The sequence below is a fragment of the Aedes aegypti genome, chromosome 3, assembly GCF_002204515.2.
Source record: "Aedes aegypti strain LVP_AGWG chromosome 3, AaegL5.0 Primary Assembly, whole genome shotgun sequence".
NCBI classification, from domain to species: Eukaryota; Metazoa; Arthropoda; class Insecta; order Diptera; family Culicidae; genus Aedes; species Aedes aegypti.
The window spans coordinates 108841143-108869137 of NC_035109.1; the positions used below are offsets into that span (position 1 = coordinate 108841143).

Here is a 27995-nt window from a genome sequence, read left to right on the forward strand (position 1 = left end):
TGATAAAGTGCACGGCTACCTAGCAAAGTAAAGTTCTTAGCGATAACTTTATTTATAATAATTTTATTAGTTTAAAGCATTATTGAAACAATGATGTTATAGCATAATAAAATTTTGTTATATTTTTTCAATGGAAATTATGTTAGAATTTTTATTATCTTACAAATGTGTTGTATAACAACTGCTGAAATAAAAAAATCATATAAGAAAAATCCTTTCTGTTGTAAACTAGTTTCTTCCATCTAGTCGGGCAACCATTTGGTGTGTGACTGCTGCCATGAGGCTTACATACCTGATGTCTTTCCTATGCTCATAATGTTAGTCCTCCTTGCCGTCCGGGCAATATAAATATTATGAAGCATTGTGTCTGAGAGGCTGCGTGTCCATTGGGCAAGAAAAGCACCTCCGCACATCGCGAGAAGGGTAAATTCCAGCAGAAAACGTATGTTTTCCCTCCTCTAAAGATGGAGGAAACTGGCCACGGGGAAAAGGGTTGCTGTTTTCTTGCTGTCGTCTGGGTTGTCTGTCTCCGAGGTCCGAACATAAAATGTTGGCAAAATACGGCCGTTGTCACGTCGAGAAGCACACTGATTAACCTATGCAGTGACCTCCTTATTAGACGACTGGTGGTGGTGGGCCTAGAAATATGGGTAGATTCGTTAATCTGCTGATGGTGCTGGTTTGGTTTGGCGATTATCACTGGTATTGTGGTCGGCATTAGTGAATTTGAGTCTTCAAACTCTTTGCGAAATTGATTTTTTTGGCTTATACAAGGGCAACATGGTAGATAATTCCACCTAATCGGGAAACCACAGAGCAACAGTTTAAGTATTAATGTGCTTTTAAGGGCTTTTACATAATAAGGGCCTTCCTTGGCCGAGTGGTTAGAGTCCGCGGCTACAAAGCAAAGCCATGCTAAAGGTGTCTAGATTCGATTCCCAGTCGGCCTAGGATCTTTTCGTAATGGAAATTTCCTTGACTTCCCTGGGCATAATGTACCATCGTACCTTCCACATGATATACAAATGCGAAAATGACAACTTTGGCAAAGAAAGCTCTCAGGTAATAACTGTGGAATTGCTCATAAGAACACTGAGCTGAGAAGCAGGCTCTGTCCCAGTGATGACAAAATACCAAGAAGAAGAAGGAAAGAGATAATTTATAAAAATCTCTGTCCAAGTGTTGCCAACAAAAGAAACTAAATTTAATAATACATGGCATATTACCTACTTTGTTTCGATAAAGTATAATTTGAATAATATTCAGCCATAGCTGACATTGTATCTACATTCCACAAAATTCCATACTATTCCACCGCTCAGAGCATAATGCATCCGTTCAACATATTGATTTTCATGCCGCACAATCAGTTCATCTGCAATCCAACCCGTACAGACCTTCATTCGATTCAGATCGCGAGCGACGATCGCTGGTTGCGCGATATCCGATATTGAAATCCTCCCTCAAAAAAAATCTTCAAGCCACCACACCATTTAAGCCCGGAGGGCCAACATTTGCACCGTATCGATATCTGATGATATCCCACATAGGCACTCACATGTATGACCAGTTCGATCGATCGATTGCAGATCCAGGTGTGTTCGCGCCCAACTTGCAGTCTTAATTTCCATTGCCCCGCGCCGGATAGTTTATTGAATTTTAATGCAAAACAACACTTTGGCCGTTCGGCAAACATCTTCATGTGGTGAACGCAAGCGGCAAATCGGTTTGCATATATGTACCGGAATGAGGGTGTGGGTGGGTCCTTGGAATTATGTATGCCCACTAAATTCGCGCACCTTGCCCCAAGGGCACAAAGGATAATAGGGTGGCACAGAAAAGAACAATGTTCATGGTGTTTAACCCTAGAATGAACGAAACAAATATCTTATACACTCTCGTGCAAAAGTTTGGGTTTATCCCAAAAATACATAAACCAGTATTTTGTCCATATCTCTGTGATTATACCTTCAATTGAAACTCTATAATGCGCGTTTGAAAGGCAATGAGTTATTCCTACTTTGTAGGTACCCGAGCAGAAGAAAAACCTGAATGAGGTATGAAAGAGCCCTGCATAACAGGTAAAATACCTCAAATAATACCTTCTGCATATTCTACAAATACCAAGCTGATAATTAGATCAGGTATTGTAATACTTAAATAATACTTGATGGATTTTCATATAAAAGTGAAATTTTTCAATAGTAGTTCAACACCTCCAGCAGTCGTCAATAGCTATCGAATACCAAAATGAAGTATTTTTAATTGTGTTAAACATTTTTTTTTTTCAAATACCATTTGAATACCAAAATTAGGTATTGATAACTCCACAATACCTAATTGTGGTATGATACCAAAATATGGTATGCATAAGTTATTGCAAGTTATTCTTTCCTCCTCGGGTATTTTTCCGAAAATATTTTTCAAATTTTGTGTAAATTTTGTAGGGTGTACGGAATCAAATTGCGACTCACACAAATATTTGGCACAGTTCGCACGTTCAACTTATCATCTTAAAACTTTCAGGAAGTAAAATAAAACATGTTATAAATATTTCCCTATCTTTGTTTTATGCAATTTTAATTTGATATTCTACTGCACGAACTTTTCTCTCCACACAACTTATAAGGTCCTGTACAACACTTGGAACACTTATTTTTGCGTGGCAGTCCTTTTTTTCTTCATATCTTCCTCCGATTTCACTTCCACGAGGCAAACTCCGGCCAAAAAATCATTGAACCATTGTGTGACCTCAGAAGAGGAAAAAGACGCTTTTGGGGGTCTTCTTTTAGGTACACCTGCCCAATGACCGTTCCAGTTGTCACAAATGGGGTAGTTCGCTTTCCACACGGCAAACTTTGACATTTTCTGCTTTCTAACGTCCTCAGGGACAACGAATTTATGATGAGCAGTAAACAACTGGAGCCTCACTGTTTTCACATACGTCTCATCATCCATAACGAAGCAATGTGGTTTCGTCAACATCTGGGTGTAGTAGAGCTTCCGTGCACGTGTCTTACCTACCGTATTCTGGCGTTCATCGCGATTAGGCGCCTTTCGGGCTTTGTACGTATGTAGTCCTTCTCGTTTTTCCGATTGCACATCTGCTAGAATAACTTACACAGCGTAAAAAATACACATTGAACAAATTACACTTAATATTTCAGTGGAAAATACTCAACGGGTAAAAAGTTACAGCCTTCAAAAAGTGGTGCAATTTGATTCCGTACACCCTTTACTAAATTTTTACTCAAAGTTGTGACATTTTTTTTCAAACACACTGATAAATAACTGAATCCTGAATCATGAATTTCATGCGTGTAGATTCAATCAATACAACCATTCCATCTACCGAATAATTTATATGTTTGTTATGGGTTTTTGGAACAAATAACTAGCCAAAGTTTTGGTACGAAACTGCATGAAACATGATTTTTTGTAAAACCTCAGCCAAAATATTTTGTTTCTTGTACATACTTTCGTTTGAACTGCTTGCAATTTTTCATTGCTTACGCCATCTGTCGCTGAAAAACAAAAACTTCATTAAGTTTCAAAGCAGTGATTCTCAAACCTTTTGTAGATGTGACCCATTTTGAAGTAATACAAGCATCCCGTGAAACCCTAGAACTGAAAATTTATGGTAGCCTTCCACAGAACAAGATATTCCTGCCAGACCATCCAAAGTCACACCTGTAATCCATCACAGATAATGCAAGAATTCTGCCGAGCTTCAGCTGCATTCATCATGTTAACTAACTAACTTGCCAGGAGTCTAACAAACATCTTTTCAAGTAAAATTTGGGTTACTTAGAAGCAAACGAGTTGTTGAATATAAGAGAGGACTACAATCTAAGACAAGACGTGCAGGTCAAAGTACAAAAACGAAACCAATTGCCTGTCAAAAAAAAATACCACTTCTCATTGGTCGTTTTGGCAATGGCCTACTTCCGCATCGTGAGGTTGGATTGCAACAGGGCACTTTGTTGCTAGCCCGGCCGTGTTACTAGTTCTTAAATTAAAGTTTTCATCGAAAGTTTGCAAAGTTTTCATGAAATCTTTTTCTTTCAAATCTATGTATTTTCGATGTTAAGTGTACCACATGTGCTCCTACAATACTAGAATAAATTAAAAAAACGTAATTTAGAGCAAAATAATGGAAACATCGCCGGTTTCATTTATAAACCTAAAATTAACCAAAGAAAGCATTGCATTATATGAATGAAGCGTGCAATAAAATATCAAATTCTGAGCCATGATCTTTGTATTCGTTAACAAGATATGCTTAAAAAAGAAACTGTTAGCACTGGCTTTTGTATCGTCAAGGTTATTGAATAAAAAACAACTGGGCAGTCTTTGTTAAGCTGTCACGTCCTGTCCTCGACCCACAAGATTTTTGGAAGATTTGAACGTTTTTTTTGAATGTATCTCCAAGGGTTGCATCAGAATCCGCGAAGTTCTCGTGGGAAAGTTTCTCAAAGATAGGTTAGGTATTCAATATAGAGATAAAACGATAATAAAGGGAACACTTTGGGGACCAACTAACTAACGACTTTTGGCAGCTATTGGAAAACCTTGTCAAATATTCGTCAAGAATATTCGCTGGAATCGTACAAGAACCACTGTCACTGATCATTCAAAAATCTAATCAAAAATTCTGATGATAAATTCAACATAAATTTTCCGACAGTTTCAGTGGAACAGAGAAATATTTCGTATTTCTCCTATTTTGTCGATAGTTCGCCAAGGGGGTTCCAAGAGTTGTTAGAGAATCTCACCTGGAAGCTGTTGAAATCTGCCAGAGATTAAAACGAAAACATGTCAGAAATATCTTGTGGACGACTCTGAATGTATCTAAACGAAATATTGTTTTGGCAATTTACGTAGGCTATGATGCAACTTTCCAGGCATTGCACACAGAGCCACGAACTGAATTTAGTCAGGCAAAACTTCTTGCGCTTTAGGAGTGCATTTTTTCGGGTTCGTGTCTTCGGAGACTCATCTTGAATTTATTTGTTCTTTAATTGTATGATAACAGTTAGTTGGAAATTTCGCTGCAAAGCTGGCGCTGCGATGCAAACCTTTTTAATTTTTTCGTTAGTTTTAGAACGTGTAAAAATACAACGAGTTGTAGAAGACATCAATGTTCTGGAACTTCAAATAACAATAAAGATATAAAGATTACTAAAATTTAACTTTTTTGTTTTATTTATGTCAACATCGTAGAATGCTTCGATAATATGCATATGCTGTATGAAAAACATCTTGTTTTTAATTGAAAATTTAAAAAATAAGAACAAATCATTGCGAAATATAAATACTTTTGTTATCATTTTGCAAAAAAAAATTTTACTAAAACGTATCAATGTCTCGAAATTCGCTATATTTCAGCTACTTTATATCAAAGTTTGCGGGATTCATGTTTTGATATATTTGAGATATCTGAATTAAAAAAAACACCTTTTTCAAAGTAGTTAAAATATAGCGCACTGCGGAACACTAATAAGTTTTTGCAAAAACTTGCAAGTTTTTATGTTAAGTTATATTAAAGACATAGGGGAAGGTATCGATCGTGATTGTTTTATTTTATTTTGTTTTATGACTGTAACGGTCATGCGACTCAAAGCTAAAAGGAGTCTTTAGAAGCAAATGATGGAAATGAATAGGAGGATAGGCGTCGCAAGGGAGCGACTAGATTGAAATTTAATAAGGTGATGAAAATTGAGCAAGCCGTTTAAAAAAAAAAATGCTAGCTCAATTTTCACCACCTAATTAAATTTCAATCTTGTCGCTCCCTTGCGACGCCTATCCACCTATTTATTTCCATCTTTTACTTCTATAGACTCCCTTCAGCTTTGAGTCGCAGAAAGTAATATTAAAGATAATTATATTCTTACAATAATGTAAATAAAATTTAAATTTATTTGACTTTTACACCATTGAATTGGCTAAAGTCATAATATAAAACAATGTTACAATAAAAAAAAGCACAAAATTCATATTTTAGGAATGCATTATTTCCCAAATGTTATGTACTGTCTGAAATCTTGTGGGTATATTTTATCAAGCATGAGGGTAGAAAAAATATTTGGTTGAAATTTGAATAGGGGAACTCTGGGTAAAATGAACAGTCTCATTTTGGACATACTTTGTTGGTGAGTCCTCAGTAAAAGTTCGATATGGTAAAGTTTCAGAAAGCTATTTTGTATATCTACTAATCCAAAAAGAAGAGTTTAGATTAATCCTATATTGTGGGCTACCGATGCAATCACGTCGAAAAAAGCGTGCGGTCCGTGGGCCGGACTGATTTTACCTTTGTTTGCCTCGCTAACAAAAGAGTAGTTAAAAAAAATATATCTGGATCGTTAAGATATACTTTTCAGCTTTCGTTTGAGGTAAAAATTTCGCGATAAATGTTTGCCAACGCACCAACCGTTTATGTCAAAAAAGAGTCAAAAAGGTTGGGCAGGCCTGATTTATCAAGTTGGTACCATTTTGTCTCAAATTCCGAACAGACTCAAATTCCGAACACTCGGTTTTTGTATGGCGATTTGGTTGAAATATTTCGCTGAAATATGTCACCAAATAACAAGAAAATAGTAGTCAATTGCAATTCAATTTTAACGTTTCCAATGTAATTTTCACTGCGGGAGTAGTGATGATTCTCAAGTTTGAGACCAGTAGAACAAGCTCAGAAAAATTTATTTGCGAAATTATTCATTTGATTCCGATTTATTCGTGCTGTTCGGAATTTGAATCAAGGTGTTCGGAATATGAGACAGAATGAACACAGTGTTCGGCATTTGAATCAAAATGTTGTTCCATACTTTTACGTAAAAACAATACCAAAACTAATTAAATCAACATTATTAATGGTACAACCAACAGCTAACAGTTAGACTTTGCGAAGAAATTAAAATTTACACAAATATCAGCCAATTTTTGCCAATCAGATGCATTTGAAGTCACTGTTGGCCTTAAGTGTTCGGAATATAAGTCAAAACGGTATGTAAACGCCATAGCTTGCTGAAGGCTACATTTCTTATATGAGTTACTCTGACTGTAACTTTCTCTTCTTCTTTTTCTTCACTTCCCATGCCGTGCATCGTTCCGCATCTTCTACTCTGAAACAAAAAGGGTAGTATACCTTCAGTAACTTGAAGACATCTTAAATCTTTGACGTCATTATTGTTGGAGGTTTCTCTCGATTGTGCTGCTCTTCCCCTAATGTCGGTTCCTCGAATAACGTTTCCCCTAATACCCCGTTTTTGCGAAAAGCCTATTTTCCCAGGAAGTTTATTGCACTTTTAGTTGTCATAATTTCATACATTTCAGATTGGTTTTTGATATCCATTCTTCTAAGTTTAATTGGCTGTTTTTATGAGTTGCACCGTCCTGAAAATAGTTCTTAGACTTGTATTTTAACTCCGGGGAAACGGATCATACGGGGAAATGGCATTTTAAGAATTCGTGGAACTGACGTTTGAACAATGATATTCGGAGAAACGATATAAGGGAAATGAATTCACACTGTCCAAGAATTGAGACACTTGAGCGGGACACGTTTCCGTATGCTCCCTAGATGTTCTGACTCAAAAATCTGTCAGAAATCTTGGACCGAGTGAATTCAGTCCATCGGTGGATAAGATCATATGCATCAGTGATACAGTAACTTCAACATGATAGACGAATAAATTTGACTTCAAATACATAAGTCTGTAAAGCATGCCGTACTTGAAGTCCAATATTTGACTGCTATTGGGAAATTCTGACGTTGGAAAATATATATTTGGATCGCTGTCAGATTCCAGCCACACCGTGTAGTAATAACTTGACTCAGTAAAAATATTCTGATAGAAATGTTTTGATTATTAGCTGGCAAGTTTTATAACGTCTTTTTTAAGACTTTTCTGAAACATCTGAAGCTTTTTCTTTTGTAATCAATATTTTTATTTTTGGCGTCAAGGGTATAAGTATTCATAATTGTACATATACGGTATAACGTTATGTATCTTACTTGCGTGGTAGAGCAGAATACTAAATTAAAGCCACTGAATAATTTACCGCTAGTATGCATTTTTCGACTTTAAATTTTAATTCTTTATGTTTCAATTTCTTTATAAGGGCACGTCCAAACTTAACGTCACGCAAAGTTTTGCCATACTCATCCTACTCTTTTTTTTTTCTATATTACACTTTTTGTATGGATTTCAATTTTTATATGAGTAGTCAAGTTTCCCTGAAACCCCATCCTTACTCATGTGTACGTGACGTAATTTATGGACGACTCCTCAAATGCAGATTTTTTCCAATTCTCTACATTGCAATGCACAGTGGGAAAAAATGTAACAAACCGACGAAGAATTCTGTATCTTCTGAACGCAACGAGTAATCCTTGAGAAAATACCTGTATCTTATGTAAAAATGTCTAAGGAATCGAATGAAACTGGTTCTGATGGCCGCACGGATCGTTATCATGCCCATTTTACCCGAATTCCCCATTTTTATTAGGTATTTGATAGGATTTCTCACATTATATGCAGGGAAACTGTGTATGAGCTATTGAAATGACGATTTTCAAACGATAGGAATATGAAGATGTGGATGCAGAAGTTTGACCTGACCGCACGGATAGTTGTCATGCCCATTTCACCCAATTTCCCCATTTTATCAACTTTTTCATATAATTTATCATATTATACGCAGGTAAACCGTTTATTAGCTATTGACATAACGTTTTCTAAGCGGTAATAGCCTAGAAAAGCGAGTGCATGAATTAAAACTGACCGCACGGATCGGTACCAAGCTCATTTTACCCGAATTCCCCCATTTATCAGGTTTTTGAGCGGATTTCTCATACTATATGGGGGGAAACGTTTAATGAGCTATTGAAATAATATTTTTAAGCGATAACAGTCTGATTAGGTGAGTGCATGAGTCTATGCTGACCGCACGGAACGTTATCATGCTCATTTCACCCAAATTCCCCATTTTATCATCACTTTTTCCATGCGATTTATCACATTATACGTAGGAAAACCGTTTATTAGCTATTGAAATAACGTTTTCTAAGCGTTAATAGACTAGAGACGAAAGTGCATGAATTGAAACTGACCGCACGAATCAGTGTCAAGCTCGTTTTACCCTAATTCCCCAATTTATCAGGTTTTTGATAGGCTTTTTCATATTATAAGCAGAAAACTGTTTGTGAGCTATTGGAACAATATTTTCTAAGCGATAACAGTCTAAGCATGTAGAGCAGGTGTTGAAACTGACCGCACGGATCGTCAACATGCCCATTTTACCCAAATTCGCCATTTTTATGAGTTTATTTTTCATAAAATTTACTTTACTATAGGCAGGTAAACAGTTTATAAGCTCTCGGCATAATGTTTACGTAGCGATAATAGTCTAGACAAGGGAGTGCAAGAATTTAAACTGACCTCTCGGATAGGTATTATGCTCGTTAAACCCGAATTCCCCCATTTATCAGGTTTTGATAGGATTTCTTATATTATATGTATGGAAACTGTTTATAAGCTGTTCAAATTACTTTTGTTAGATGAAAGGAATGTAAAGATGTGAGAACATGAGTTGGACCTGACCACACGGATAGTTATGATGCTCATTTTACCCAAATTACATCAGGTTTTTCATGTGTTTTATAATATTATATGCAGGGAAACCGTCTATTGTCTATTTACATAATGTTTTCCAAGTGATAATAGTCTAGAGGAGGAAGTGCATGAATTAAAACTGACCACACGGATCGGTAGCATTTTCATTTTACCCGAATTTCCCAAATTATCAGACAGTCTAAAGAAGTGAATTTGGGAATTAAAGCTGATCACACGGATTGGTAACATGCCTATATTTTTATCCAAATCCCCCATTTTTATCAGGTTTTGGTAATATTTCTCATATCATGAGCAAGAAAATTTATTGTAAACGTCTTATAGGCAATTGAATTTGCGCAATCTTATAATGCATTTGCGAATGCATTTAAAAGGTATCACAAGTGTCACAAATTCTCCATATATATCTGATCCTTGATTGGACTTCTTTTAAGATATGCAAAAAAAAAAACTCTAAACCGGTAACGTAATCCAAGCAACAACAGTCAAAAAAGTGAGTGCAGTAATTCAAACTGAGCGAACGGATTGCTGAAATGCTTATTCTACCCACATTTTCTATTTTAATCGCAATTGTAAAGCTATTGAAATAACGATTTGTCAGTGTCGAGAGCCTAAGCAAATGAGTGTAGGAATAGAAACTGATCGCAAGGTTCGTTATTATAATAATTTACACAATAATAAACCTGATATAATGAGGAATTTGGGTAAAATGAGCATGATAACTATCCGTGTGGTCAGGTCCAACTCATGTACTCACATCTTTACATTCCTTTCATCTAACAAACGTAATTTGAACAGCTTATAAACAGTTTCCATACATATAATATAAGAAATCCTATCAAAACCTGATAAATGGGGGAATTCGGGTTAAACGAGCATAATACCTATCCGAGAGGTCAGTTTAAATTCTTGCACTCTCTTGTCTAGACTATTATAGCTACGTAAACATTATGCCGAGAGCTTATAAACTGTTTCCCCGCCTATAGTAAAGTAAATTTTATGAAAAATAAACTCATAAAAATGGCGAATTTGGGTAAAATGGGCATGTTGACGATCCGTGCGGTCAGTTTCAACACCTGCTCTACATGCTCAGACTGTTATCGCTTAGAAAATATTGTTCCAATAGCTCACAAACAGTTTTCTGCTTATAATATGAAAAAGCCTATCAAAAACCTGATAAATTGGGGAATTAGGGTAAAACGAGCTTGACACTGATCCGTGCGGTCAGTTTCAATTCATGCACTTTCGTCTCTAGTCTATTAACGCTTAGAAAACGTTATTTCAATAGCTAATAAACGGTTTTCCTGCGTATAATGTGATAAATCGCATGGAACAAGTGATGATAAAATGGGGAATTTGGGTGAAATGAGCATGATAACGTTCCGTGCGGTCAGCATAGACTCATGCATTCACCTAATCAGACTGTTATCGCTTAAAAATATTATTTCAATAGCTCATTAAACGTTTCCCCCCATATAGTATGAGAAATCCGCTCAAAAACCTGATAACTGGGGGAATTCGGGTAAAATGAGCTTGGTACCGATCCGTGCGGTCAGTTTTAATTCATGCACTCGCTTTTCTAGGCTATTACCGCTTAGAAAACGTTATGTCAATAGCTAATAAACGGTTTACCTGCGTATAATATGATAAATTATATGAAAAAGTTGATAAAATGGGGAAATTGGGTGAAATGGGCATGACAACTATCCGTGCGGTCAGGTCAAACTTCTGCATCCACATCTTCATATTCCTATCGTTTGAAAATCGTCATTTCAATAGCTCATACACAGTTTCCCTGCATATAATGTGAGAAATCCTATCAAATACCTAATAAAAATGGGGAATTCGGGTAAAATGGGCATGATAACAATCCGTGCGGCCATCAGAACCAGTTTCATTCGATTCCTTAGACATTTTTACATAAGATACAGGTATTTTCTCAAGGATTACTCGTTGCGTTCAGAAGATACAGAATTCTTCGTCGGTTTGTTACATTTTTTTCCCACTGTGCAATGGGTTGAATAGCATGGAAATATAATTGATAAATCTCGAAAATAATCTTATAGAACAACTAGATATGGGCGACACACAGTAAAGAATTTTTTTGGATCCCGACCATAGACTTGAATGGTTTTGGTGAAACAAGATTTAATTTAAGGGAATACAAATATGAATAAAAAATACAGAGCTGAATTTTAATTGTGAGATACCTAGGGCGTTGTGGGGTTAAAAACCTTTACAATAATTGGATCCTTCATTTACAATACAATCTATAAGAGACTACGAAGTGCGTTTGATGGAGCTATCTGTTTTATTATCAACTAGTTGTTCTTGCCAACTTCATAGGCTTTTATTTTTATTTTATTTAGCATACGATGGATTTTCTCACCCACAATGACAGATTGGATTTCTCCCTTTTTCGACTATTCTGGAATCTTTCCTAAACTTTTTCTTCACACGAACACGTCAAAGTCTTGAACGAATGCAAAATAGAAAAAAATGTTTTTGATTCGTTTGATTCCTTAGACCTATTCTCAAGCCAACTCGTAACAAACAAACACCATTCCCTTTTTAGTTATATAGATTGGTCACCAAAACCTCTTATAGAGCGTAATACAACATTCATTTTTTTACAGTCTCTTATTTTGATGTTTTGTGCTGATGTTTCCAAATCCAACGATATTTTTGATATTATTTTTGTGGATAGCTGAGAATTTGCAACCTATGAGAAATTGATTGCTCAGGTAATTTTCTTGTGAATACTGATTTTTTTTTTTTCGATTTTTTCGCACAAATGTGTTCGTGATAAATATTGCTCAAGCGCCATAATTCTTCGATCAATTTTTTCTGCAACACCCTAATGTATAACCAATCAATGGAATTTCTTACATGGAAATTTTTTGAATCCTCTCATTTCAGCGGCGAATTCCATCTCGGGTACAATCGCAACGAATTGCAGGGCATTTCATGGTACCAGTTGCTGCACTGGGAATCGACGCGGGAGGCTCAAAGCAAACACCGACTGAGTAAGTGTCCTCTCTCTCCCTCTACGGTCTTTTCGGCTGATAACAAAACGATGGCGATGACAGGCCATGGCGATCGGAATGTCTTGTGTGTGGGGCTTATCTCGATCGGGGCGAGTGATGGATAGATGTGGATGGATGGCTGCCTGCCTGAGATAAACACAGAGATTCCGATCCCCTAGAGGCCAAGCTCTATGTTGATCGTTGTCGTCGGTGCGGTACGCAACTGATGAACATCTCAAGTAATTAAGAAATTAATGATGGCAAATCGGTTATCGGTTAACATGATCTTGACAAGCATGTCGCAGTTCCGTTCCCGGGAGGTTACTAGCTCCGCAAACGACGATCAACGCAAAACAAAGCTTTGGTCATCGATCCGATATGCGGGTTCAGGCCATAACTTCCACTTTCCCATCGAGCAGTTTCCCCAAGTTTGTCTCAACATCAATCAATGACCTAAACCCGTAAATACCCAGGATGATCTTACTTTGCTAAAAATGTTATAAGTAGGTGATTTTCTGAAATTTTTAGGTAAAATTTTCTTTGAAATCAAGAAAATTAGTTGTGACATCAAGTGCACGATCTCTCTCATGGAAAAAAGCTTTTGAGGAAGTTCGAATGAACAGTTAATAAACGTGTTACACTTACAAACGTGTTACATAGTTACATATTGCTCATCAGCAATCTGAAGAAACATTTTATAATAAATAAATTATTAGGAAAAACAACAAAAAATATTGTAATTTCAGAAAAAAATTACATGAGCAGAGAAGTGGAGATACCATGCATCTAATTGAACAACTAATCCTCTTGAATTTAAAGATAATTTTACTTTAAAATGTAAGAAAGTCAACTTGTCATACCAATTTTATCAATGTGAGATTGTCCTGGCTATTCACGGGTTAAACGAAATTGGCCGTTGCTTGTAGATTTATGGAAATTTTCCGATCCTGCCTTCGCCCGTTCTTTTCACATCCCCTCGGGATAATTGATTGCCCCGCACAAACATTAGCCTAATTGAAATTTAGCCATCCAAACACTCCTAAAAGTGATTAATCTTCCCGTAGCTCACCTGTTGACTCACAACTTTCTTCCTTCATTTGCTTGTCCATCACCTCATTTCAGTTACCCAATCGGAGCAGGACCGTTCCTGTATTCTGCTGGTCCGAATGCAGCGGCGACAAAACGACTTCATCTGGGTGCACGTGGTTCTGCAGGTCCGCGATGGTCAGGATTCGAGCCAACAGTCGGTGATCGTTTGTACGAACCAGGTTTTGAGGTAGGTCCACGATTGTTGAAAATGAAATTTTTCTCTAGCATCTTATCGGTAGCAGACAATCTCGCTCGCTTCGGAATGATCCTAATCGATCCGTATCGGCGGATTCGATTGCCGGCCAACCGAAAATGGTCGAGTGATGTGTGTGGTAGATACTTACCTGATATGGAACATGATCGAAGCGACCACTTACATCACTGGGAAAGAGGTTTGACAGTTATTGACTCGTGCAATAAATGTGGCAGGTCTATCAGCACATGACGTTCAGGGCGATAGGGCATCGAAAGTTGAATTGATCTTGATCGGGGTTTTTCTTTGATGTGAAAAGAAAAAAAAACATGTCAATGCTCAATTTTGCTGAAGTATTTCAATGTTTTTAGAGCGATTGGGCATAATTCAGTATAAAATCATTAAAACCTATAAAACTGTCATGATAATCGATATACTAAGCTCAAATGGATATTTAGATCAAAAGTGTCTTCAGCTTAATTGATCCTAATTACACTTTCTAAAATTTAACTGAAGAGCGGGATTATAAATTACCTCATTTGCATGAGCATTGGCATATATGATCGTGCTATTCGTAGTTACTACTCCGTAATTGACCAGAACAATCAAAGTTGATCAGAGATTCAATGGCAATGGGCTTACCTTCCTCACTGAGCCCAAATCGAAAATTCAAAATTTGAAAGTCAATAACGGAACCGTCCTCACGGTCATCGGGAAATGTGAGTTAGACATTCATTGTTACTAGAGACCTAGTAGAGACTGGACTCGGAAAAAATGAGACCCACAAAAATGATCACCAAAAACTCATTCCAAATCGGATACTTCTCAAATTTTCAGGGATTAAATAATTATACATAAGCTATGTTTTGGCATAAATCATTCATTGAATTTTCTCCCCCAAACTGAGTGCTTGTACATTTTTCTTAACACTGCTCATGAGATCTTGGGCGAGGCTTTGCAGTCTTTCTGCCATCTTTCTTACTCAATTTCTACCAGTTTTTCTTTAAAGCTTCATCGGTTTTGAATGTTCCCCCGCTTTTATTTAACATTTTTTTTTATTATCGCCCAAAACTTTTCGATCGAACGGAGTTCTGGTGTATTTGGCGTGTTCGCCTCCTTCGGGACCACATTAACCCGTAAAGTGGCAGGACGGACCTTAGTGCACAAAAATGCTTCAATCTTAGTCAATAGTCATCCGAATCCAATTCTTTAAAAAGTTATGGAAAGGGGATTAGTGTACCTACATTTTGGGGGCCCATCCCTCCATACCCCTCCCCGCTTTTGTTTGACTCGAAAAACCTTGGCTCTTTAGTGTTTTTCTATAGCAATTTTACTAAGCATCATGAAAACAAAAATGCCATGCAGATTTTCGTTCTCAAAACTGGTCAAAATGATGAATTCAGACCAACGTAGGCATTTTGGACCATTATGGTCCTCTCGGAAGAGGACACCGGTGAATCCGGATTTATATAGGAGTGTTCATGTGAAAATGGCTATATCTCAGTCATATACGAATCAAATCGCATTCTGTAGCCAGCATTCGGTAGCAAACCCTTAGGCTTATGTTTTTGGTGGCGCTGGACGTTGACGCATCCCCCTAGCCCATCCCCCTTGATGTTTAGTTTGAAATTTTTATGATTTTTCATGCAAAACTATAGAAATTTTGCTTACTACCGCAAAGAGGCTGTTTTCAAAGCAGTTTATATCTTTCACATATATCACAATGATGGCAGAATTCCTTCCTGGCTTACAATGACCTGTCTGGCCCTTCTGAAACTGATCTGGACAGCAGTGAGTACGATTTTTTTGGAAGGACTTTTATAGATGGCAAAATATTGGCCATACGTCAGTCAAGAAAGCATTCGATAGGTGCATCGTAAGTCACATCCGTTGACGAATCTATGATTTCAAATCAGTTGAGGCCTGATATGTTGAAGAGATTACCAAGAATCCGGTAGAAGTTTTAGAGTTACTATACGAATTTCTGGAAATTCTTGGAATACGAAATCCTGGGATTTCAGTAGGAATACTTCTTGCATGTATGTAGGTATTCCAGGGTATTCTTCGATTCTGGTAAGAAATATTACAATGAAAAGGAATTTTGGACTTTCGATAGGAGTTAGTTTTAGTGGGAGTTAGGGATTCTAGTGGTTTATGGTGCATGTTCTATATTTTTGAATTTTGGATCCCAATTGGTGTTCATAAATCTTGGAGGATGCTTCAAGAATATGAATTTTGAGATTGCAATGGAAGTTCTAAGTTATCAAAACTTCTTTGTTCTGAGATTTCAGTTGAAACTGTTGGTATTCTAAGATTTAGGCTAGAATTCCGAAGATTTATAGAGTTTTCTAGGATTCCAGTTAGAATTCTAAAATACCTATGAAAACTCTGAAATTCCAATGAATCCTAAGATATATTGAAAATAATCTACGATTCTGGAAGAAATTATGAGGGGCAGTGTTGAGTTCCCGATGAAATCCATGATTTCAATGACAATTCCCCTGAGATTTCATGTCAGGTATGCTGGGACTCCAATTGGAAGTCTGTGCTTCTGGTTGGAGTTCTTAGGCCCTGAAAGCAATTCTGAGATTACTATGGGTGGGAATTTTTAAATTTTGCAAGGATTTCTGCAAATCGTGTAGGAACTCTCAGGATTCTTATATGAAATCTGGGTTTTCGATGAAAGGTATGGGTTTTTAGTAAGAAATCCGGGATTAATAGGAACCTACAGAAACCGTGCAGGTTTTACAAATTTTTGATGCGAATGCTGGATTTCAATGGGCGATCAGAAATTTCGGCGCGAGTTCTGGGCATCTAGTTGAAATCTTTGGATTCCTGTAAGAATTCTGCGATTTTGATGGGAGTTCTGGGATTTCAGTAGAAATTGAGAGTTCTGATGTATTAAGATTTAGGAGGTTACTAGAGTTTTAGAAAATTCGTAGATTTCGGTAAGAATTCGGGTGTTTTTGTGGTAATTCTAGAACTCTGAAGATCATCCTGGAACATTGGAGAGAATCCTGTCTGGAAATTTTGGAAGGAATGATGGAATTTGAAAACACATCTTTTGATTTCTGATGTATTGGTCTTTCGATAGAAATTTTTGGATTTCGGTAGGAAATTCCACGATTTCAGTATCATTTCTTACATTTCGGTATAATTTCTTGCAATTTATGGGGGAACTTTTGGGAGTCTTTATTCACTACTAATGAAAGCTCTTGGAATCTGAAAGAAATTTTAAGTTGTCAATAGAGATTCGGGGATTCCCGTATGACGTCAAGGAATTCAGTTGAACTACACTGAAATTTAGAGTTTTAGTGTGGGTTTTCAAGAATTTCGGTGAGAATACTATAATGTCTATAGAATGTTTAAGAATTTGAGAAGAATCCTAAGTTTTCAATACGAATTCTCAGATTTCGAAAGCGAAAATGTTAGTTTTATGGTATAGTTTCTGTAAAAATGGCAATCTGGAATTTTTTTGGGTATTTTATTATCCTGATCAGCATCTAGGGATTATGGGGGAATTACTAACATTACAAGGAGAATTCAGCCATTTCAATAGGAATCCTGGTATTATGGGAGAAATCCTGGGTTTTCAATGGGTGATTTCAATCTTCAATTTCGGTGGAAATAAATGGAAGTTTTATAATGGGTATTGTGACATAAGCTGGAATACTGGAATTCCGATTATTACTGGAATTTGGAAATAATGTATATGATGGAATTCAGATAAATAGTGAATATAATATAATATCTGATGTTGTGGTAGGAATCCTAGGATTTTGATAGTGATAGATAGGGAGAACTATACTTGTGAGATTTCGATGAGAAGGCGATTGAAACTGCATTGGAAATTCAGGTTTATATTGTGTGTACAAAAATTTCGGCTAAATTTTCTGAAGAAAGGATTTCACCCTCAATCACATAATGCTTATAGGATTTCCTCAATCTCAGAATACCCACTATCTCATAAAATTCTCAGCATTACTTTCGAATTCCAAGAATTCTTCAGAACACTCATCATGTATCAAGAACTTCTATCAGGATTTCCATAAAAATATCACAACTACTTTCGGAATCAAAGATTCGCTGCCAAAACCAAAGTATTGGATAGATACATTTTTAAATATAGGAACCAAGCATGCAATCGATTTCTCCGAAATTCCAAAATTCCCATTGACATGCATGGACGTATCCAAAATCCAGAATGTCTATACCATTACCAGCACTTTCTCGGAATTCCAGAACAATGTTCATAAAACCTAACTCCCGCTGCAGTTCAACCAAACTCCAAAAAATTCTATCTAAAATCCAGATCCTCAAGATTTTTTAGATTTTAGAATTTCTACTGTAATCCAAGATTATTCCTATTGAATTCTTCTAGTTTCTAGAACATCAGAATCTTAAATTTTCTACCGGGCGAGTACAGTGATACTTTTTCAAGTCAATATAAACTATCAAGACTGAGTTTTTTTTTCATTAAAAATGTTATCAAATTGGGATGTAAGCACATTTTTTATTTGTATTAGACCGAATTTGATCAAAATCTGTATGAACAGTGGTGAAATATATTTAAAATAAACTTTGTACGAAAAATATCTTCAAAATATATGAAAATATTGAATTATTCAAATAGCTCTAACTTGCAAATCAGCAAATTTCTGCAAAAAATTTAAACGTTCTTTGTAAGATTTAAGGATGCACTTTGATTCGAAATGGCGGCGACATGACGCGACAAGAGTTGTTTTGCATGTTGAAAATCATCAAAATTACTAAAGTTTAATATTGAATAGTATTAAAACTTCAACCAAATATGTTTCTTTTGATCCTCATGTTCAATAAAAGTGTTGCACCAAAAGCTTTCAGACAGTGCGTAACTTTGGGGAAATATTGCATTCCCGAATTATAAATTTTGTACTTTATTTATTGTAACATTTTCAATTTTCTGACTTCAGCCAGTTTGCTGTCATGAAAGTTATAGAAATTTGAATTTTAGTTCATTTTCAATTAAGGATCATAATAATAGAATACATGAGGTATATATGAAAATGATAAAAAACATAAAAATCTCAAAAAAGTTTTTGGTAATTTTGGCCGCCCCTTTATATGGAGCCCGACCATTGTGCATTGGATAAACATCAACAGTTATATAAAGAACAATGACATGTTAAAAGAATAACAAATTCAACAGTGTTCAATATTCAAATAACTGAGCGACGGGAAAATAATAATGATATTTTGAAAGAATAATAAATTCAACCTTATGATCCAACGATAAGCAATGAATAGACACAATAACCTTTGAACTTCTACAAAATTTGGTAAATAAAACGTTCTGTCTTCCAGCTTGAGCTTGAACTTGTGCTTGTTTGGCCGCCCGTGGATGCTACTCCAGTATCGCCAGATCAGCTGCACTTACACAAGGAACCAACCGAATGACTGCTTGGGACTAACAGGCATCTTCAGTGTATATGTGCTGGTGATCTTCTATTTTAAGCGACAATGGTGCCTGCCACGTCAGAATGCAGATCAATGTGGGGAAGGAGGAGGAATTGATGATGCATTATTACTGGCTCCCACGTAGACCGTATATACCACTGCATCTAAGCCAGTTCATGCGGGAGTGCATGGATTGGGGGAAAGGCATGGCAGAGAGGTTTGCTTTTGTGGTTAGCAGACTACCTATGTATCAGGCGTAAGGAAAGGCAAGCGCGTTGAAGAATGGAAGCGTTAGGAAACGGTTTCTCGTCCGTCTCTGGTTCTAGCGTTTGCTATGAACGAATAGTTTGAGTGCGATAGATTTAGAATGAAAGATAGAAGCAAGTGAGAGATATACAACTACAAAGTACGAGGAAAGGGACGGGCCTGGGATTGAACCCATGACCTTCTGCTTATGGTAGCCATCAGACCACCAACCCCGTCATTTGGTAAATAAAACGTTCCGTCTTCCAGTTCAAAAAAGCTGGAGCATAAGAACATTTTCAAGAATAATTTATTCTTTATAAAAGCTAGTGATATACAAACTACGTTTTATAGCGTAGATAATAATTCTCATGCAGACAGCTTTGTTAAATTTTATGGGTTTATTATTTTAATAAAAGAGGGGCAATTTTTTATGAAATCATTAGCCGCTGCAATCAGAACAATATTAAAACAGGAAATCTTCAAAAAACTGCCTACGATGATAAGAAGGCGAGACTAGCTTCAAAATTATCAACTATTTTAATGCCAATGATAGACCAGTAATATAAGGAAAAACATAGAAGGGATATTTATAAAATTAAAAACAAACCTTTTAACGTTATTAATTGTATTTAAAAAAAAAAATAACCGTCTATAAGCAGATTACGAAACACATACTCCTAACGCTGAAGTAATAATCGAATGATAGTCTGGATACGGTGTGTTGAACTGTCAGATACGTACCAAATAAATTAAGTGACTCATTTATTCTTTCTAAGTTTTCATGCAGTTGACTTTTCATTTGGGTCACGTCTTTGAATCCTACAAACTGTTTTCGACCAGCGAAACTTCATTTCATAATTCTGCCATTACCCGTTCAACCAGATGCCATGAGGATGTTTTTTGTTCGAACTAACGACATTAAGCATCAGATTTGTTCATCTCTTGAATATTCATTCATAGAATACGACTCATAGCATAAAAAAAATACCGAACTTAATTGTTTGAACATTACACAGCGTAACAAAAATGACATTTTTGCGTGTCTCAAGGATCAAATTATGCGTCTCGAGTAAATTTGGGGTTGCTGAATATGATGCCATTTTCAGAAATGTCACAGCACGTCACAATTGTTAGCTACAGGTCGCCAAAGTTGTATAAAACACTGGTTTTATCGATGTTTACATAAAATTTAAAGTATAATTTATCAAACTTTTTTTTGTGTTCTTATCCACCAAGCATACCATTTTGCACTTAAACTTTCATATTAGACATAATTTGGTTGAAATCGCACGATTATATTTAGATTTAACCGATTTTTTCAACATGCTTGCTGTCTCCATACAAAATTCTTCGTTTCTTATTTGGGGAAAATACAGAACTTTTTTGAAACATCAAAAAATAACTTTTTCGCATCGAAAGTATTATAAACTTTGTTGATAAGTATTGTTATACGCATAAAGTTTGAATTCTGTGGCAATTTAAGCAAATAAATTGCCTTACAAGCTGGCAATAGTCATTTTTTGCATTTTCAACAGCTAATATCTCAAAAACTAGACGTGCTATGATATTTTTGAAAACGGCAATGGATTCAAAAACCTTCAATTGAGTTAGCGGTGTTTTAGTGCTTGCGACAAAAACGTGTTGCGCAGTGCATTAAATACATTTTAGGCTAACCTTTTCAGTGAGATAATACAGGGGATAGGCAAAATGATTGAGATAGGCCGAATTTCAAATGATCATAACTTTATTGAAAATAGATGAAATTATATGAATCTGGAAGCAGTCGACGGCAAATTTGGTCTAATTTCAGGAGCTTGCTCGGTCATGCATATTGGCTACCGGACACCGGAGATGTACCGGATTGTTCAAATGGCATTTTTTGTCCCTTGTTTTTTTGCGATGTGAAGTTATATAGATGTTTTAATTTTCCTAGAAACTAGAACTTAGTTAGAATGCCGCCGGACGCATTCAGATTCGTTGAAAATCTTCAGAAATATGACCATTTCCGTTAAACAGGTTCCGGAAAATATAGTCAGCCATGTATGCATTTCCAATCATGTAAATATTATCCGGAGCTATATCCAAATGAGCATCAAATTTCAAGATGATGCTTCTGGTAGCATATTCAGAATCATTAGACGTGCTGACCACTCTATCATAGGTTCCAGATGTCCTGGGGGAAGTAACCAATTAGGAACATATTCAGAACCATATCAATATGGGTATCACACTTCAAGATTTTCCAAGGTGACGCTTCCGGAAGCATTTCCAGAACCACCGACTGCCATGGCCACTCTACAGGGTGTCCGCAAATTATCCGTACAAACTTTAAAGACATGGCTCTATACAATCAAGCATAATAAATTCAATATTCTTGCATGGTTTTAAACATTGGCTTATTATATTCTTACGAAATATGTTTGACACATTTGCAAAATAAAGCCAAATATATTGACGTGTCTTAAAAAGAGCTGTTTTTCGAGCTTTATGACGGAAGAGAAATGTCCACAGAACTTGAAGCCACTAAACTGCAGGTAACTTCAAATAATAATAGGACATTTGGATTCGTCTCTTTTAGATTTTAAGGATTACACATCTCCAGTATGACTAGCGGCCCTCAGGAAAAACGTCTCCGAAAAAAATAAATTAGCCTATCTCAGTAACAAGCAACCATTTGGAAATTATTTGAAGTTGTATTTTGTGTTATCATATAGATGTATTATAAAAGGTATATGGACATTGATTTTTCACTGATTTCAATGCGAGATCATTTTTCCAATATTATGCTGTTCGGATAATTTGCGGACACCCTGTATGATAGGTTCCAGGTGCCCCGGGGCTCCAAAAATATGGAACCAGTTTTACAAAAATGGTCATATTTCTAAATTTTCAACGAATTTTTATGCGTCCAGTGGCATTCAACTACCTATTAGTTGTAGTTTCTAGAAAAAATCTTAATATCTATGCAACTTCACACCGCAAAAAAAAATACAAGCATCAGAAAAAATGCCATTTGGACACAACCTCGGAAAATCCGGAACATCTCCGGTTTCCTGTGGCCAATATGCCGAGCAGTTTCATGAAACTAGACAAAATTTGCCGTCAACTGGTTCCGGTTGCATCCAATTTCATCAATTTTTCATAAAGTTATAAGCATTTGAATTTATGAAAAATTTTGCCTATCTCAATCATTTTGCCTATCCCCTGTATGTGATTTTTACTTTTGCCTCACTATGGGCCATAAACTGTTTCCATACCATTATTCAAAAACTTATACATTAGTGTGGGACAACATTTAGATTCTCGCTCCAGTCCACTTTTTGGGTTGCATTTAGGTCCCATAACAACTGTGCAAAATTTCAGCTCGATCGGAGAAACTATATTTTAGCGCCAGCCGTTCAAAGTTTGTATGGGATTTACTAAGGCAAAACCTACTTTTGCAAAGGAAAATCGCCAGAGGTCGCCCATTGACCTCTATAAAATTGATTTCTGAACACAGACCTTGATAGGTATTTTTACGATGAAGAATATTGCCGACGACCGCGAAACAATCCGACACTTGTGAAAAAAGTTATTCAATGAAAACCTAATTGCAAGGCGACGTTGACGTTAACACGTAAAGGAATAACAACAATAACAAAATTGGGCAAAATTTCAGAAAAGTCTATGCTTAATAACTTTTTTCACAAACATTGGAATGCTTTGCGGTCTTCGGTAATGTTGTTCATCGTAAAAATACCTATCGAGATCTGTGTTCAGAATTTTTATAGAGGTCAATGGGCAACCATTGACGATTTTTCTTTGCAAGAGTAAGTTTTCCCATAGTAAATCTCAAACAAACTTTAAACGGCTGTCGCGTAAATATAGTTTCTCCGATCGAGCTGAAATTTTGCACAGTTGTTCTGGGACCTAAATGCAATCCAAAAAGTGGACTGGAGCGAGAATCTAAATTTTTCATATAACCGTGTCCCAGGCTATTATACATTTTACATAGGATAGGATTTTCTCTAAAAAGATTGGATATGCGGACAAATTACCCGCATTACTGTTGTGAACGAGTATCAACTAATGCAGAAAACGTATGCTTCTATCAATTTGTCTAAACCACAAAATCAATCGCTCGCGTGGTCAGACCCTCATCGTGAGCTGTACATATTTCACAATCTAAGCCAACCCATACCTCCTGCAGCGGTATCAATCGCGGTCAGTAGCAACCACCAGCCCGAACGGATCCGGTAATTTAATTGGACAATTCATTTGCCATTGATAGATAAATTTATCTACTTATCGAACTCACATTACATAAACGCGACGGTGGCTACTTAAAACAGGTGCCCGGAATGTTCAAACATCATGCTGAGTGGTGCTGGGTGTTTGGCTGGGGTCAGTTTCACTTTGGCACCGACCGGTGTGGAGCACCCCAAAGGGTGAAAACAAATGGCCCCTCGTTTGGCGGATAATCAGCCACCGGTTCAGGAGCACATACACTCTCATACAGTATTGGACAATACATTTGACAAGTTTTTTGATGTTTCATACAAAATGATCAACTATGGTAGGCTAGATTTCAGATATTTATTGACTTATTGTAGTAAAACATCGGCAGCCATAATTTCTACATATATTTTTGGGTAATTCTTCCAGTCACGTGTTGAGAAACAAAATTCAGTGAAAATTTTGACGAATAACTGAAAACTTTGTATCTGAATATCTAAAAACCGAGCATAAAAGTCTTTTGCAGACTTGTTTATTTACTTAAAATCCACAATGTTTTTGATTATTTCAATATAATTGAACAACTGAACATAACATATACTTCGCAATTGGTCTGAATGAGCAAATTATTGTGGAATATGCGAAAAAGTTACACGTCTTCTCGGTGAGAATCGAACTCATGACTCCCAGTTCACTACATAGGGCGCGTTACCCCTACACCACAATTTGAAAAAACTCAGATCTAATCTTCCAAAATTGATCATTTCATATCGGAAATCAAAAAAGTGCCGAATGTATTGTCCAGCACTGTACATTACTGACCTACACCTCAAATCTCTGCAAACAGCAGCACCAAGGAGCAAACGTGAATAGGACAAATAATTCACACGCTTGTTTGCACACACGAGTGCAAGTAGCGAAAAACTATCGCAACTGAGCTTCCTCAATCCATTTTCCTACCCCTGCCACTGATAGACTTCGCCGAAGTAGGTTTCGTAATTAATTGGCCAATAATCTCTAATGTGCCGAGGAACAACTTGCAAAATCCGTTCCAACACCACCGGAATGCTTCGAATGCGAATGCTGGGGTCCAGAGGAGGGGGTGCCGACGAAGGAAGAAGTCTATGGAAGTTTAATTGAATTACAGCAGAAAACAAAAGACTTGTCGAACGCATTCGCATTAAGCGACGAACCCGTGGTCGTCGTCGTCTTCCTCAATCGAATGGCATTCTTCCAACATGGAAAAAGGGGAAGGCACGCGAATGCATTTGACTGCGTATGGCGCATTGCCAGGGTCGGTTGAAAGTTCCTTTCGATAGAAGCGACAATTTGAGGAGAGGATTGCTATATTCTTCATCCTCCCCTATTTTCTAGTACTTAAAATTAGTTTTATTGCAAGTAATTTTGTGCAATACTTTGCTTTTTATAAAAGGCTCTGTACATTCATTTGCAATAATCTGTTAAAACATTTGGTTCAATTCCGTTTTGCTTTGAAAATAGCAAAAAAAAACTCGTGAAATACTTTCAAATTTTCGAAAGAAAATCAATCTAAAACAAAAATTTTCTCGATGGATTTCGAGGAATTTCGTGAAGATTTGTTTCAAAGCATTATTAGAGAAATGATTCTAAATGTCGCATATCCTTCCTTAGCTCACAAAATAAATGCATCGATCCACCCCTGGCAGCGAATGTGAACCAAGCCTACCATGTCCCTATCCCGAAGATGTTCGCATTTCATTCATGCAAAGTTCACGCCAATTCCCCCTGCCCTCCATGCGGAATCCCCATTCTCCGGAGCGTAAAGAGACGACGCATAAAAAGGGCGAACACGGGCCATCGGAATGAAATAAAATTTGATTGTTCTGGGGGTAATTTAGCAGGAATTTTCAGTATTCCACATATCCACTTCGGTTGTAATCTGGGTCCTCGCCACCGCTGGGAAATGGGGGGCCATTTACGCGTGTGTGGGCGAGGGTATGGCGAAGGTGAAGTGATGAACTTTAATCCAATCTCCCTCAGATGGACGACGGGATGCACCAAGGAATGGTACAATATGCGTTCGGAACCAGTCACCCGAGCACAATGGGATGTCTAAATCTTATATCAAAATGATATCAAATTTTGTTCTTCGTACCATTTTGCGAACAGTGTTTTGTAGATCTAAAACTAACTTCAAAATGTGATATTATTTTAAAATTTCTAAATTTCACAATTCACTGAAAATACATAACATTATAGGTACAGAGAAATTGCCACGAATTGATATTCTTAGACTCGACAATGACTCATAAAACCATACTAGAGATACAATTTCTTAAATACCAAAATTTTTGTTTTTGACCTCAACATTTTATTGATCTTCAATGGATTTCAAACAATTGTTTGTTTAGACAGAATCGCATTCGACCACGTTTTGATCGATAGACGGCACATCTTCGATATAACCGACGTCAGAACCTTTCGTGGCGCTAACGTTGACTCCTACCTGGTAATGGCGAAACTGCACCCATAACTACCTGTCATAAACGATCTACAGTACCGTCGCCCACCTCGGTACAATCTAGCGCGACTAAAACCACCAGACGTCACTACAGCATGCGCGCAGCATCTTGAGGCAGCGTTGCCGTATATGGGCGAACTCGTGGAAAATGCTCTGACAGTTGACTCTTCGTCAGCTTCTCAATATGCCCGTTTCGTTCATAGTCCCAAATCTTCTCCTTCATCGCTTTAGTCAGTTGAAGTTCACGTTGCATCCGCTTCTTCAAGCTTAGCAGTCGCTGCATCATCGTTCCGCTACAGAAAACCTGTTTGGTACCGCTTCTCCTTCAAATGGGTCAGATATACCAGAAATTGTTCTGTTCGCTTGTCGTTTTTCGGTAACAGCGGGTTGACAGGGCTCATAACGAGCATTTGGCTCTCCAGCGAAAAATAGGCTTTTACGGCGTTGTGCAGTTCACAAGTGGAAGCTGGGGTGCTCTGTGAAATCCGTGCTGGGCTGCTGTAGAGCAAGGACCGAACACTATCCAGGCTAAACGAGTTCTGGTGGCGATCGGTTCGCGTATTCCTCCTTCTCTGCTATCCAACGCATGTCCCAGGCGAATATCGGCAATCCCAAGGATTATTCTTAGCCGGAAGTTACGGTAAGATTCAACCAGCAAATATTTCAGGTGGTGACACTGCTGCGCTAATTCTTTCATCGCGAGAGTTTGTCCTAGTAGAGAAAGACTGTTCGCGGTGTATACCTTGAGGATCCAGTACGTATTTGACTTATGCACTCTGGGAATGGCCAGTGCCAGCATCACAGAATTCGTTTCTTGACGCTGATAATCCATTCTAAGCACAAGGGGTAAGCTTCGCCTTCAAGTTCTATTTAGCTCTTTAAACAAACTGTGTTCCATCACCGTTGCCACACTCAAACTCATATCACGAAACGCTTTGTTCGATCCCACGCTACTGCAGCCTATTTAGCAAATTCCTTGGCTTTCTACGTTCGTACTGATAGACGATGGAACCGTTTCTGAGCATACGGCCTCCACAAGCGTACCATTTACTGAATTCCGACAACGTGACCACTTGTAACGTTAGCCCATGCTTTGCCCAGTCAACCTTCATAGATGGCGGCATTCTCTACACCAACGCTTGAAGAAGCGCCACGTTGCACACATGTTCTGGACTGCTACTCTGAAATCGTTCAAAGTTCCAAGCTTCTCTGTCTTCGGCGCGGGCATCTCCCGAGTCTTGCTAACTAGCGAGGGAGCGATCACTTCTGGACTCTAATATACTAATACTGGATACTAATCACTCATCCAAGCCCGGCTGGGTGCAACAGTCTACTCCTTACCACCCGAGAGCCTGTCTTTTCAGACTCCGTTGAAGCCGCAGAAGGTTCTCCTCGTCGATGAAGCCGCATTTTCTTGTGGTGCTGTCAAAGGTGGCAATAAACAGCGGCCACTCCACGAGATTGCCGATGAAGATATTTCGCCACTGCTTGTCACGCAGCGAGTTGACTCCTGCAAAGCTCATGTGTACCAGTCATCGACGAAAGACCAAAATGGTCGCTGTTGTCAATCTCCACCGTTCTGAATCGTCCTTCAAGGTCTTTTGTCTTCAATTCCTGTTTCTTCACCATCTCTTCAATCCGGTCGATTACTCACATCT

The 27995-nt window shown here is 37.4% G+C and overlaps 1 protein-coding gene across 1 annotated transcript in view; it reads left to right on the forward strand.

Annotated features, from left to right (window-relative positions):
* The window catches only part of LOC5570162 (neuronal PAS domain-containing protein 4), a 201156-nt gene extending 187218 nt beyond the window's left edge, over window positions 1-13938 (forward strand). Inside the window, exons 8-9 of the mRNA XM_021850707.1 lie at window positions 12552-12658; window positions 13781-13938. Of these exons, the coding sequence (XP_021706399.1) occupies window positions 12552-12658; window positions 13781-13938 (265 nt within the window). The remainder of the gene's footprint in view (window positions 1-12551; window positions 12659-13780) is intronic.
* Window positions 13939-27995: the final 14057 nt, after the last annotated feature.